The sequence below is a fragment of the Parasteatoda tepidariorum genome, chromosome 10 (genome assembly GCF_982258835.1).
Source record: "Parasteatoda tepidariorum strain Cologne lab strain chromosome 10, Ptep-v5.0, whole genome shotgun sequence".
NCBI lineage: Eukaryota > Metazoa > Arthropoda > Arachnida > Araneae > Theridiidae > Parasteatoda > Parasteatoda tepidariorum.
The window spans coordinates 33,569,004-33,582,360 of NC_141764.1; the positions used below are offsets into that span (position 1 = coordinate 33,569,004).

At 31.0% G+C, this 13,357-nt stretch overlaps 1 protein-coding gene across 1 annotated transcript in view; it reads left to right on the forward strand.

Moving 5' to 3' along the window:
• Positions 1-5,228: 5,228 nt before the first annotated feature.
• The window catches only part of LOC107450915 (protein O-mannosyl-transferase Tmtc3), a 120,794-nt gene continuing 112,665 nt past the window's right edge, over positions 5,229-13,357 (forward strand). The window contains exon 1 of the mRNA XM_087154206.1: positions 5,229-5,440. Within this exon, the coding sequence (XP_087010332.1) occupies positions 5,360-5,440 (81 nt within the window). The 5' untranslated portion in view covers positions 5,229-5,359. The remainder of the gene's footprint in view (positions 5,441-13,357) is intronic.

Genomic DNA, 13,357 nt, shown 5'->3' on the forward strand with positions numbered 1-13,357 from the left:
AATCATGTCCTAAACATGTTTTGTACTTACCAATGTTTCGATATTGCGTTCTCTTTTCCAACTGTGCTTAACACAACTCAACATAAATTTTCTGAGTTTTATATCCCTCTCTAGTAGGGGATCAACTAATTTAGCCTGTTTTCTATTCTTAGCTTTTCATAGTCCAATACCATCTTTTTTATCGATAAAATTTTGTTCACATGCCACCACTGGCAGCACCGTTACATATTCGGCTTTTGTCCAGTTTGGTCTACTTTAAACTAATTTCGCTTCGACCACCGGCCCCACTCTTTATCTTTTGAGTTTTCATAGTATTTTATTGTTTTAGTAGTCTGTTTAATTTTTAGCTTAGTATCACATATCAAAATTTAAAAAAAATTCATACTCGCTCCGACCATCGGACCATTATTTAAATTTGCTTTCTTTTAGGTTCCTCTAATATCTGACGCTCATCTAACTAATTATGATACCAATCAATCAAATTAACGCTTTTTACACTCGCTCCGACCTCCAGACTCACTTTCTATTTTCTTGTTTTTTACAGTTTTAACAAATATTGGTTGCCTGTACTCAATATATTTTGTTCCTAATCAACCTAACCAATACTTTCCCCACTCACTCCGGCGGCCGGACGCATTTTCTAATGGTTAGTACTAACCATTTAAAATTTATTTGAATGAGAACAGCATTCAGAAAGGATTCTGTAAGTGAAACAGGAAAAGTTTATCAAAGAATTTTTTTTAAAAAAAAAAAAAGCTTTCTGGATATATATTTATTCTACAATTATTAAGTTTTGCATTTTTAATATCCATTGCGAAAGATTCTTGTAAGTAACTATTTTTTGATGTATGATAAAATATCAACAATAAATGTTGCTATAGCTGTATGGCAAAAGTGTACCATAGCATATGGAAAGATATTTCGTCATATTTTTCAATATTTCGTACCACATCTTAGTTTAATGGCAAAAATTTACCATATAAAAAATGCCATAGGATATTCCTATGGGGTTTTGCCTATGGTAAAATTTTGCCATACACTTTTGCCATATACGTATGGCAAAATTTTGCCATATAAAAAAATGCCATAGGATATTCCTATGGGGTTTTGCCTATGGCAAAATTTTGCCATATACGTATGGCAAAATTTTGCCATATAAAAAATACCATAGGATATTCCTATGGGGTTTTGCCTATGGCAAAATTTTGCCATACATGTATGGCAGAAATTTGCCATAGGATATTTCTATGGGGTTTTGCCTATGGTAAAATTTTGCCATACACTTTTGCCATATACGTATGGCAAAATTTTGCCATACATGTATGGCAAAAGTGTATGGCAAAATTTTGCCATAGGCAAAACCCCATAGGAATATCCTATGGCATTTTTTATGGCAAACCTATGGCAAATTTTCCTAAGGGTTCTGCAAGTGAAACAAGAGAAGTTTATCAAAGAAATTTTTTAAAAAAAAGCTTTCTGGATATATATTTATTCTACAATTATTAAGTTTTGCATTTTTAATATCCATTGCGAATGATTCTTTTAAGTAACTATTTCTTGATGTATGATAAAATATCAACGAGAAATGTTGCCATAGCTGTATGGCAAATGTGTACCATAGCCTATGGAAAAATATTTCGTCATAAGCTGTAGCACATCTAAGTTTTATGGCAAAAATTTGCCATATAAAAAATGCCATAGGATATTCCTATGGGGTTTTGCCTATGGCAAAATTTTGCCATACACTTTTGCCATATACGTATGGCAAATTTTTGCCATATAAAAAAATGCCATAGGATATTCCTATGGGGTTTTGCCTATGGCAAAATTTTGCCATACATGTATGGCAAAAATTTGCCATAGGATATTCCTATGGGGTTTTGCCTATGGTAAATTTTGCCATACACTTTTGCCATATATGTATGGCAAAATTTTTGCCATAGGCAAAACCCCATAGAAATATCCTATGGCATTTTTTATGGCAAACCTATGGCAAATTTTCCTAAGGGAAGTTGAACAAAATAATCATACAGAGTGACTAAAGTATAGGATTTATCAAATATACTTCAAATCTTGAAAATGTTTTGATAATATTCATTGTAAATTTTAAATCTACAAATCCTCAGGATAGCATTTAATTAAACATAAGAAGTGTATCTTATTGGCTTGACGGGAAAATACGAAATTCTTCTTCTTCCCTTTATTTAACAGTCTGGTAGTAGTTAAAATGTAAAACCAATTATCAACTCTGCGTAAATGTTACTTTTGAATGTTTACAAATGAAATAATGAAAATGTAGTTTGATGTACCGAGTATTTCAATTTACTAAGCAAACAGAATATATATCTGAAATTTGCTGAATTTTAAGTTAAGCTAATAAATTTGAGAGGGTATACTAAAGTTATAACTTTGAGGAGCAAACGTCTTTTCTATAAGGATTAATTAATACAAATATATTAACGGCATTTGTAATTAAAATACGACCATCAGTGTACACAGCAATGTATGTTTTAACTGCATAGCAGTATTGACTTTCTTATGTTATTTAAGTGAAAACTATCTCAGATTGATTGAAATTTAACGAACATTTTTAGTTGATTACATTTTATAACGAAGGTGCAAATATAATCTTTTGGTAGTCCTAAAATTCAATCAATTTTAGCATATCAAGAAAGAATAATTGCCTCGAAATACTCTCAAGACATATTTACTAATGTTTGCCTTAACTGTATGATTTTATTTTATAAAAATTGAAGCAAATTTTACGCGTAGAGGCAATGAGAATTTTAATTAGAATTAGAATTTTGATTATTAGCCATTAAATTTCGCGTTTAGTGGTAATAACACAGTGGAAGCCTGATAGAAAAGAAGGATTTTTTTTAATGAATTTTGCAATGATTGTGATAATAGTAAGCCATTAAATTTCACGTCTAGGGGTAACAACACAGTGGAAAGCTGATAAAAAAGACACATTTTTCAATGAATTTTGCAACGATTGTGATAATAATTAGCCATTAAATTTTGCGTCTAAGTGTAACAACACAGTGAAAGCCTGATAAAAAAGGATTTTTTGATGAATTTTGCAATGATTGTGATAATAACGAGCTATTAAATTTCGCGCTTAGGCTGAACACAGTAGACGCCTGTTAAAAAAGAAGGATTTTTTAATGAATTTTGTAACTAATTTGATAAACTTAATACATTTTTTTATCTTATTGTACATATTTTAATCTTTATTTTATCATGTTATAAATACAAAAATTTTAAAGAACTCGCACGTATTTTTTAAATTATCCATTATTTGCTGTACTCATAAATTGAAAAAAAAATCAATAAATTTGATTCCGCTTTGATTATTTTGAACTATATGAATGTTGATTTTTTTGCTCGCAATATTTGTAAAATTATACTTTTCTTTTTTTTTTTGAAAAAAAGTGGTGTTTGGAAAAAAATTTTAAACAAAAATATTTCGTGAATTACTCAAAACCAGTCATCTTAATTAAAAACTCTTTACGTGCAACGAAAACTATATTTATTGTAAGCATTGCGTCAAAATTTGAAATAAATCAGTAGAAAATTGTATTAGTTAGAGATGCAGAAAGTAATAAGTTGATGTATTGATAAATTGAAGAAAAAAATCACTAAATTTGATTCCGTTTGGATTTTTTTAAACTGCATGAATGTAGATTTTGTTGCACGTTGGACTTAGAAAAATATACGTTTTTTTTCTGGAAAATAGCGGTGTTCGGAGAAAAAAAAATTCAAACAAATTTATTTCATGGAATGCTCATCCTAATTAAAAACTACTTGCGTGCAACGAAAACTATATGTATTGTGAACATTGTGTCAAAATTTGAAGTAAATCGGTAGAAAATTGTATTAATTAGAGACACAGGAAGTAAAAGAAACATAGCTCAGAGTAAACGTGATCGATAATCCATATAAGAATAAAAAAATTATAAGTATAAAATATTTGCAACTATAATGCATCAATGCCAGGTCCATAAGATGCTTCGTCCCCATCATTTTCAGCAGTCTTAAGTGCTTGTCTAGCCCTTTATGTCGATCCACCCTCATGCTACGCCTCTAATGTTTTTAGAGTATCAGTCGAAATTCTGCGATCATCTTTATTTTGGGCATATTCTTTGGCTGAGCCGTGAGGGCTCAGGGTATAGAACATTCGCCTTCCAATGAGGTGAACCGGGTTCGAATCCCAGCGAAGGCTGGTCGATACGAATTCTGCATCCAGCTTGAACCAACCACAGTGCTGACGCAAACTATCCTCAGTGGTAGACGGATCGAGGGTTAGAGTCCCCTTTGCCGTCAGGCTAGCCGTGGGATGTTTCGTGGTTTCCCTCTCCATGTAACGGAAATGTGGGTTAGTTCTATCAAAAAGTCCTCCACGAAGGCAATTCTCTCCCAATACTTTATCCCGGAGTTCCCTTGTCTTCTGGATTGGGTTCAAAATTACAAGGCTACGGAGCTGAACATTAGTAGTCGTAAACCCAAAATTGGGTCAGCTGTTCAACGACTGTTATAAAATTGCAAAATATTCTTTGGCTGTATGATCTATATTTATTTATAATTTTTCCGAAACTGACAATAATCCTTTGCAACATTCATTGAAATTTATTACAGCTAACTAAGATGCAATTTCAAATATTCGTATTAAAAATATTATTATTTTTTTTCTTACATTATTTAAACAAACTATTTCAATAGAATAGCTTAAAATGATAGTATTTTGCGAAACGTTTTGACTAGAGTGTTTGTGAAATGTTTTGACGATAAAGCATACAGCTTCACTTTTTCATCCATATCACAGCATGTCACTCTAGACATTATGTTGTAACTTTTCAATTCTGACCAAAATCAATCCTACATTTTGATACAATAACTTTAAAAGGTTAAACTATCGAAAAATGCAATCAAACTTCTCAATTTTTGAAAATTTCCCTGTGCTCTTCCCCCTTAATGTAACATCAATTTTCTTTTAAAAAAATGTCTTCTTGTATATTTTTGAACATCATTTGCATGTTCATTAAATAATATAACAGCACAAATATTCATAATTTTATCCAGTTCTCTTAGCTAAAAGAGAAAAAGAATAATTATAAAAATTTAATTTCTTCTCCATTCTGCTGGTTAATCGTGCCTTCCAAATTTTCGAATCACTAAAATAAATATCTTTATTTTTGCAGATTCGAAATTCACCTCTGCAAACGATTGTGGCGCCCCTTTTCCACATCAAGAGTGGACTTAAAAGGTGAGTGTTTTCCACTCTTCGAACAACTTTCGAACCGAACATCAACTGAATCTGAGAGTCACGTCTGGCACAAGTGGTGATTGCCGCCGAGACATGTGTCAAGTATCACACAGAAAAAGTCACGTGGTATCAGCCGGTGTGATGTCACTCAAAAATAACGATCGAAAATCAAAGGTATGTTTTGAGTAGTTTGTTTCTAACAATATAAACAATATTTAAATCTTGTTGAATTTTGAATCCAATATATGATACCTTAACTGAATAAAAATGAATCCGTTTTCTGTCATTGAATTATTTCTAAATAATTTCAAAATTTATAAAACGTATAGATATTTAAAGAATAAGAAATGAATTTTTAGAAAATACAAAATTCTCTTAACAATATAATCCATAGTTAATGTTTGATAATTTTATTGCATGCTAAGCAACATAATAATGAAATCAGAACTCTGAAGTTTTGAAATATGATATAACAATAATTTATAGATAATGCATTATGCCTTTTTTTAAGAAAATGGAAGGGGAAAAAAACGTTACTTTTTCGCATTTAAACCAACAACAAAAATTATTCTCTAAAGAAAAGAATACTCTTAAAAATACGTGTTGACCATTAAGTTTCAGTGTATTTTACTGATAAAATTATTAAGTTAATTCCTCTAGAGTAATTATTAAAATAAAGATAAAATGATCGAATGAATGATAAAATAATAGAATAAAATAGCGTGCTAAGTAGTAATACAATGTAAGTAAAATGAATTCAGAAATTTGAAATAAGATATAGCTACAATTTATAGATAATAAATTTGTGTATTTTTTAAGAAGAAGGAAAAAGGTAATGTAGCTTTTTCTCACATTTAAACCAAAAAAAAGTATTCTCTAAAAGAAAGAATAGTTGTTAAAATACATGCTGAACATTAAGTTTTTCGTATATTTTACAGATAGATTAATTATTTAAATTCCTTTTATATAATTAGCAGAACCAAAGAATAAAAGAGTTTTATTTATTGCCTTGTTGGTTAGGAATAATGTCCTTCGAGTTTGAAAACTTACGATTACTTACATGATTAAATATCATGAGTTTGAAAAATTTCTGATTATCTGATTGAATTGAGTTAAAAAACTGACTTTTCTCATTCAAATACAAGAAAAGAAATCAAATACTTGAACCGATTCTTCAGACAAACTTATGAAAATTAGTGAAGCAAAATAAATTTATGATCGTACTCTAAATATAAAATAAAATAATTTTTCTTTAAAATTTCATCCCTAAAACATTTTTTAATCTGATTTTTTTAATCTGATCTAAAATATTTTTTTTCAATCATTAGTATCAAGTTTTTTAGTTCATTTACATTCGATACTTGTATCGAATAGTTTTCACTTTTTCCCCTGATAATACTTATTCCTGTATCATCACACATTAGTTGGATTTTTTTACTTGTTGTCCCATTATCCGATACTTTATTTCTATGTAATCTTATAATTATAATTTCCTGACTCACTCACCTAATATGCCTTACGCGGGTGTCACATCAAAATTACTTCATACACTTTTCTCTGTTACATTAAAATAATTGCTTGATACACTTTGCCACAAAAAAAAACCAGGCATTGCTTTCCAATAAGATTTTTCATCTGTTTCATCAATAACAATAATCAACGTAGAACAAGCTTTGCAATAAAATTCAATAAAAAATATATAAATTGAGCAATAAATTTAATTTAATCTATGCAGCTGTTAATATTTTTGAAATACAGTAAACCTTGTCGAGTTGACTACCCATAAGTTAACCACCTGTCCAATAATTATCAAGAATTGAAATTGTTCTATGAAATAAAAGAAAGCAAAATTTTTATAACCTGACTCCCTGTCTATCTCTCTGTAATATGCCAAGTTTGTCTAGCTGTGTAACTGAATGCTATTCAATTACAAATACTAAAACGAAAAAAAAAAAGAATTGCTTGCTAAATATTCGCTTAAATATTTTATATCTGCTAAATATAACTCATTGTTTTTGTGCGCACACTTCCCTTTGACTGTTAACTATTCTACGTTGAAGCAATCAGTGGATCTATAGAACTGAATGCTTTTTCACGCAATATTGATTTTGTCGGCAGCATATTATGACATAATAATATAGCCCAGAATCCAAACAGTACACCAAAGGCTAGAGCGGAACGCACATATGTGCCCATAGTGGTCAAAAGGCTTACAATCACGCAACGCAAATGGCATCAATCTCAATGAATAATCCGCAATACATCGTTCTTTAATAAACCCAACTGCACTGTTTCTCCCCAGCCGTCCAGAAAACTAGTCCACAAAAACAGGAAGAAAATTAACTACTGGTATTTATACAAATGGGTAATTGTTTGATATGCAATTACCCATCTCAGAATTGAATGAAACCAACCACGATGTGATAAGAGTAATAGTTTAGTAGTTATAAGGGTTTTATGTACAAAAAGTATAATTTTGTACTTTTACCCTCATCTAAACCAAGTGAGATATTGTTTCTGGCGCATTTTCTTACACTTAATCAAATTGCGTTGAATCGAAATAAACAAGTGTTAATAAGGCAAACGTTTCAGAATTTGCAAGGAATTTTATGCATATAATGTATTATATTTGAACTATATGCGCAACTAGCAATGCTATTTAATAGCAATACAATAGAGAAAAGCATCCTTTCTCACATATGCTGAAATGAATAATATAAATCTACGAGCAAAAAGATTAATACTTTTGAAGTCATAAGAATTTTTTTAGCACAAACTACAATACAAAAATTTTATTTTTAATAAACAATAATAAATAAGCATTTTCAACTTCTAAATTATTAGCCATATTGACTTTTGCTTGATCTCATTAGATTCAGAGTAAAAATACGCCAAAACAATACTTCACTCACTTGTCTAGACAGCAATGTCAGGTGAGCAAATAAGTACAAAGACAAATTGTTACTTTTTGCACATAAAACCCTTATAACTCAAAAAATATTAGTTCTGTTATCTCACCGTTGGTCTCGTTCGATTCAGCGTAAAAAAAACTATTTCGGGAACAATATCTTATTTGTCAATATTGCAACTAAACAGCAATGTGAGATACGCAAATAAGTATAAGCTTAAAATGGTAAATTTTATCCATAGATATCCTTGCAACTTGATAACTCGTTATTAATCTCATTTTATTCAACGAATAAAATAAATAAGAAGCAATTCCTCACTTGTGTATTAACAAAGTCAAGTGCGTCAATAGCTACTAGTACATAAGTGTAGGGGAGAGTGGGGTCAATTGTAACATTTTTACTTAACTATTTTTAACTAATAAAAAATCCAATATATTATTAGTATTAATTGACAGACGAGTAAAGTAGACTATCCTCTACTAGAAAAAAATAAATACCTTATTTCAAATGTCATTATATCAGTTATTAACAATTTTTGACAGTCGTGCACTTGTTACAATTGTCCCCACTTACGGGGTCAATTGTAACAGTTCATAAATTCAACTACAACGTAGTTAATTATACATATTATCATAGTTGTGATATACTTTTTTATTGATCAAAATAGTAGTGATATTTTAGAAGTAAAAATAATAATGAGCAGAGACCTAAAGGGTTAAACTTTTAACTTTAAGGGGTTAAAAATTTTAATTTATGCTGTGAAAGGTGACAAATAAAATAATGCACATGCAACATAATATAAATGATATAGGAAACTATTGGTGGTTCTTAAAGAGTTAAGTAATGGTTTGTAAACATAAGATAATTTATTTTCAGCTGTTACAATCGTCCCTTTACTTATAGTTACAATCGTCCCCAAGACGCCATTTCAGCTTCATTTGTTAAAAACAATGCAAGTTAATTAACAAAACTAATCTTTTTTTTAAATGTTAATTAAGGTGTCCACTTACATGTTCGGTTAATAATTTTTATTTGTTTAAACAAAATGACTTTGTTACAATATAATATTCTAATACCAAAAAAAGTACTTACGTAGCGTGAAAATATCTTTTGTGATGTAACTATTTCAAAAGTACATAAAAATGGTTGTCAGCAAGGGTGCAAGCGTAGATTTATTAAATACACCTTGTGCGCCACCTAGAAACCAAATCTAGAACCCGACACTCGAAATTTTTGCTCTGTTACTATCGTACCCTGTTACAATTGACCCCACTCTCCCCTACTTATTAACTATTCGCCGTACTGTCTCGTGTCTTTAATCTATGTAAGAAACTAAATTATGAAAAAACACTTAGTTTGTCTAAGTATCAGTATTTACGTTAATTTTTACCCCTACGTTTCCTCTTTTTACCCTTTTACATCCACTAGCCGAAACCCGCCACGGGATTCTTAACGATTTTCAAATGAATCTAACATCGATTTAAATGTGAATGACATTAAAATATCTATTTTAAGAAACATTAATACATAAGCATTTAAGTATTTTTTTAAATACATTTATATGGATTAATTTTTTTATTTGATTTTGAAATTTCTGTAGTTTGGATATTAGATAATTAAAACGTATGTTAAATTTTACCACTTGAAGCTACTATTTAACATTCCCTTCATATTTTACTTCATTATAATTCAGTTTTCTTTATTTGGAAATTGAAATACTAAATTACTTACTCCAATCGTTTAAGGGAATTGTGCACTTAATCCTCCACTCTGAATGATTTTTTGAACAATTCAAAAGAGAAAAGTTCATCATCCATGTCTAAGACAATAATCTTAAGGAACCAATTTACAAAGACCGTTAAATTTAATTGCGCGACAATATTGAGACGACGAATAATTATTTTACTAAGAGATTTAAATTGCGTAAACCCTTGAAAAATGCGACTTAGTTATTTCCATTATTACACGTAGTACGGAAGAGTTCGGCTAAATATTATGGCTTTAGTTGAATCTTTATTTCTAACAACATATAAGCAAATTTTTTTTTTTACACTACAAATTTCTTTTGAAGATTATTTAATTTTAAATGCATATTGTTCTAAGTTAGCATCTCTACATGCTCGTAAAATCTGTGGAACCGAAAATTCTGTGGTGGGACAATGAGCAGTATCAAGGATCTAGAGAAAATCAACTTCCCCTTCGGATCTATGTCTAAATTGTGAAAGTGACCTAATGAATGAGTGGTACTGCCATCTATCAGTGGGGTTCTGCGCCAAGACGTACTTTCACCCTTGCGGTACTCTCTCGTCAAACGAAAGCGCACCTTCCTGACTTAATTCGCAAAATGCCAATGATTAGCAAGTTTGGATTGTACAAGTATATTAAAAACAACAACAACATCTCGATGAAAATCGTTTTTATAAATTAATCCTAATATGTGTGATTGAATAAAGGAAGGAAAGAACAAAAAAAATACTAAAGTAATGTATCAACGAATCAGTGAATTGGTATGTTGGCGAAACAGTTAATCTTCGAATTCCTAATTCAGAGAATCAACGCGAATAGATGAGCAAGTTTAACTTTGAAAGAGAGAATTCGTAACCGATTAAACCATATTACAGGGTAACAAAAAAGTATAGGGATCACTTCTGTGGTTATCTACCACTAAAGTTTTAAAACCTTTTTACATATATAGCATACTGATCTAAAGCTCTGCTATTAGACTTTCAATTGCAATACTATTTCATAAACTCACAAAAATGCTTTTGAAGAAATTTGACAAAAACCTAAGTGGTCAAGTACAAGCATTTTTAGATCTTCGATGGAGCCACAGGATTATACAAACCCATTTTAAAAATAAAAGTATTGCGATTTCACTCAGCCATATCAGTCGCATCAAGAATTCAAAACTCGGATCGATGCAAAATAATGCAAAACCAAAAAGAAGTGGACGGCCAAGCAAATTGAAGAAATCAGATTTGCAGAAGCTTGATAAGATGACATCAAAACCGGATACACCAACACAGGCAAGCATGGCTAAAGCTCTTAACGTGAGTCAGCAAGTTGTAAGCTATCAACTAAAACAAAAGTTAAAGAAAAAATTCCATAAAAAATGTCATCATTTAAGTGAGAGATCGGTGCAGATTAGGAGGCAACGTTCATGGCCTCTCTACAAGCTTCTCCGTAAGGACAGATGGCGAAAGTTCATTACAACTGATGAAGCTTGGATCTATCTATCTGATACCAATGCTAAATCTAAAGTTCAATATCTCAGCCGTGAGCAGAACAGGCGAGACTTGACATCATCAACCACGGTGCCTCATCCCAAAGGCGTAATGGTTTGGATGGGCATATCCGCCCATGGTGTGACCAAACCTCGGTTTGTGAAACCAGGAGCCAAAATAAATTCTGAGTATTACATACAGAAGATATTAAAGCCCTTTCTTAAGGATGATTACTGCAGATCGTACCCTAATGGAGATGCTGTGTTCCATCCGGACTCTGCCCCATCGCATGCTTCTAATGTCACCCAGAAATTCCTAACAGATCAGCAAGTGCGATTCCTGAGACCAGAACAATGGATTCCAAAAAGTCCTGATGCTGCACCATGCGACTATTTCCTATGGGGACATCTGAAAAACAAACTGAATAAGCGAAGAATTTCTACATTGAGAGACCTTCAAAGAGCTATTAGAGAAGAGGTGCAGAAAATCCCCCAGGAAATCATTTTGCGGGCTTTAAAATCATGGCCGAAGAGTTGTAGACAAATCTATTATGCCGGAGGTCGACATATTGAGAAGCGTCGCTGAATTTATGCAATAAATTTTGGAAATAAAAACATTCAAAAATGATCCCTATATTTCTTTGTTACCCTGTACATACAAATAACACTTTTAATATGGAGTCGATGATCACAATGTTTTTCCATTTTTTATCGAGAAAATAATAAAATAAACTTGATTTGTATTTTTTCTTCAAACAATTTTACTAAACATTTTTTCAGTACGCATTCCATCTATAATTCAGTTTTTTTTTTTTCATTTAAAGATGTTTTTTCGCTTTTTAATTTTTTATTGCTACAGTGGTGTTCCATATTATCATTTGGCGTCATTTTGACGGGAGAGAGGAGGAAGAGGTTAACTAAGGAAAAGAAAGTATTAAGAATTGGCAACAGTAAATTGAGAAGTTGACAGCGACTTACATCTGTCAAGAAAGCGTGACTACATGTTTAGCGAATCGTGTGAAAGCGAATCGTCATCCGTGTTTTATCCAGCTTGAATTCTTCTTAATTGTTTTCCTTTTTCTACTTGTTGATTTATGATTTTACTAGGAGGCTTTGCCCCCTACTCGCTGGCGCTCGCCAACCCTCAGAACTGCCTTCGCAGCTCATTTCGGATTGCTTCGCAATCCAATGCCCACTTTGCTCGCTCATTGGATACGTTCTTAACGTCTAGCTTTTGTATACTTTTTTGAATACTGATGTTCCGAAAACTTTTCACTGTAGAAAATTCTAAACCTGTACATTACAATATTAATTTGAAATTGCAAACAGTTCACATATTTTTCTTAATCACACTATTCTAAATTTCAGTTGTTGAGAAAAGTAACTGTTGTAAGTTATGTTTTAAAGTCTTTCCCACCAGGGGGCTAAAGCCATGTGCTGTAAAACAATATGAAATAGTAGTCTGCCACTGAACGCCGGATGTAAAGCATCGGCTTCGATGAAGATAATTTTGTATTTTTAATTCTCTGAAGGGCACCACTCTAATTATATGGAAATTGTAAAATAAATGTATATATTTTCGATTGTTGATGAAGCCCATCATTTTGTGTTTTCATCAGTGTTCAGAAGCAGAACAACTATAAGTTTTTTTATTTTATCACAAAAATATAAAATATATGAAAAACAAAGAAAATGAGTATAGTCATAGAAAAAGTTAGAATTATAATATAGTATTTGTCAGTTAAAATATAACTTTTTGTTTAATTCATTGTCAACAATTCAAATTTCTCCGAGGCAATTCTAAACCTTAATTTTGTTCTAAATGTCAATATTCAGACACACAACAAAAGTCTAATATGAAGTTCTAAAATGCATATATATATACATATATATATATAAAAAGGGATCATAGTAATTATATAAGTAAAAATTAAGGTAGTTTTGTTAAGTTGAAACAAA